At 49.9% G+C, this 355-nt stretch overlaps 1 protein-coding gene across 1 annotated transcript in view; it reads right to left on the reverse strand.

The window, feature by feature from the left end:
• Window positions 1-192: 192 nt before the first annotated feature.
• Window positions 193-355, reverse strand: part of ETH_00038570 (uncharacterized protein) — a gene marked incomplete at both ends in the record, with an annotated part of 462 nt that continues 299 nt past the window's right edge. Inside the window, one exon of the mRNA XM_013374998.1 lies at window positions 193-353. Within this exon, the coding sequence (XP_013230452.1) occupies window positions 193-353 (161 nt within the window). The remainder of the gene's footprint in view (window positions 354-355) is intronic.

Genomic DNA, 355 nt, shown 5'->3' on the forward strand with positions numbered 1-355 from the left:
CTCATGTGGCTAGTGAAATAGAATTGAAGCCTGCGCGGTGCTTTTGTCCTTTTTATTTTTCATTAAAAATGCAAAATGCAGGAAGTTGAGGTGTACAGACAGCTGAGGAGTTGCTGCTGAAGTGCAAAAATAAACCTTTTTATCTCAGACGAAAATTAGAAATAATTATATTTTTAAAGAACAAAGAAGTCCCTAAAACGAGCTGCTGCTGCTGCTGCGGCAGCTTTGCTGCAGCTGCTGCTGCCCCCTTGCTGCTGCTGTTGCGGCGGCGGCCTCGCTGCAGCTGCTGTTGCGCCATTGCTGCTGAGGCGGCGGCGGAGGCTTTGCTGCAGCTGCTGCTTCGCCCTTGCCGCTG

The sequence above is a fragment of the Eimeria tenella genome, genomic scaffold, assembly GCF_000499545.2.
Source record: "Eimeria tenella Houghton genomic scaffold, Eth_scaff2455, whole genome shotgun sequence".
NCBI lineage: Eukaryota > Apicomplexa > Conoidasida > Eucoccidiorida > Eimeriidae > Eimeria > Eimeria tenella.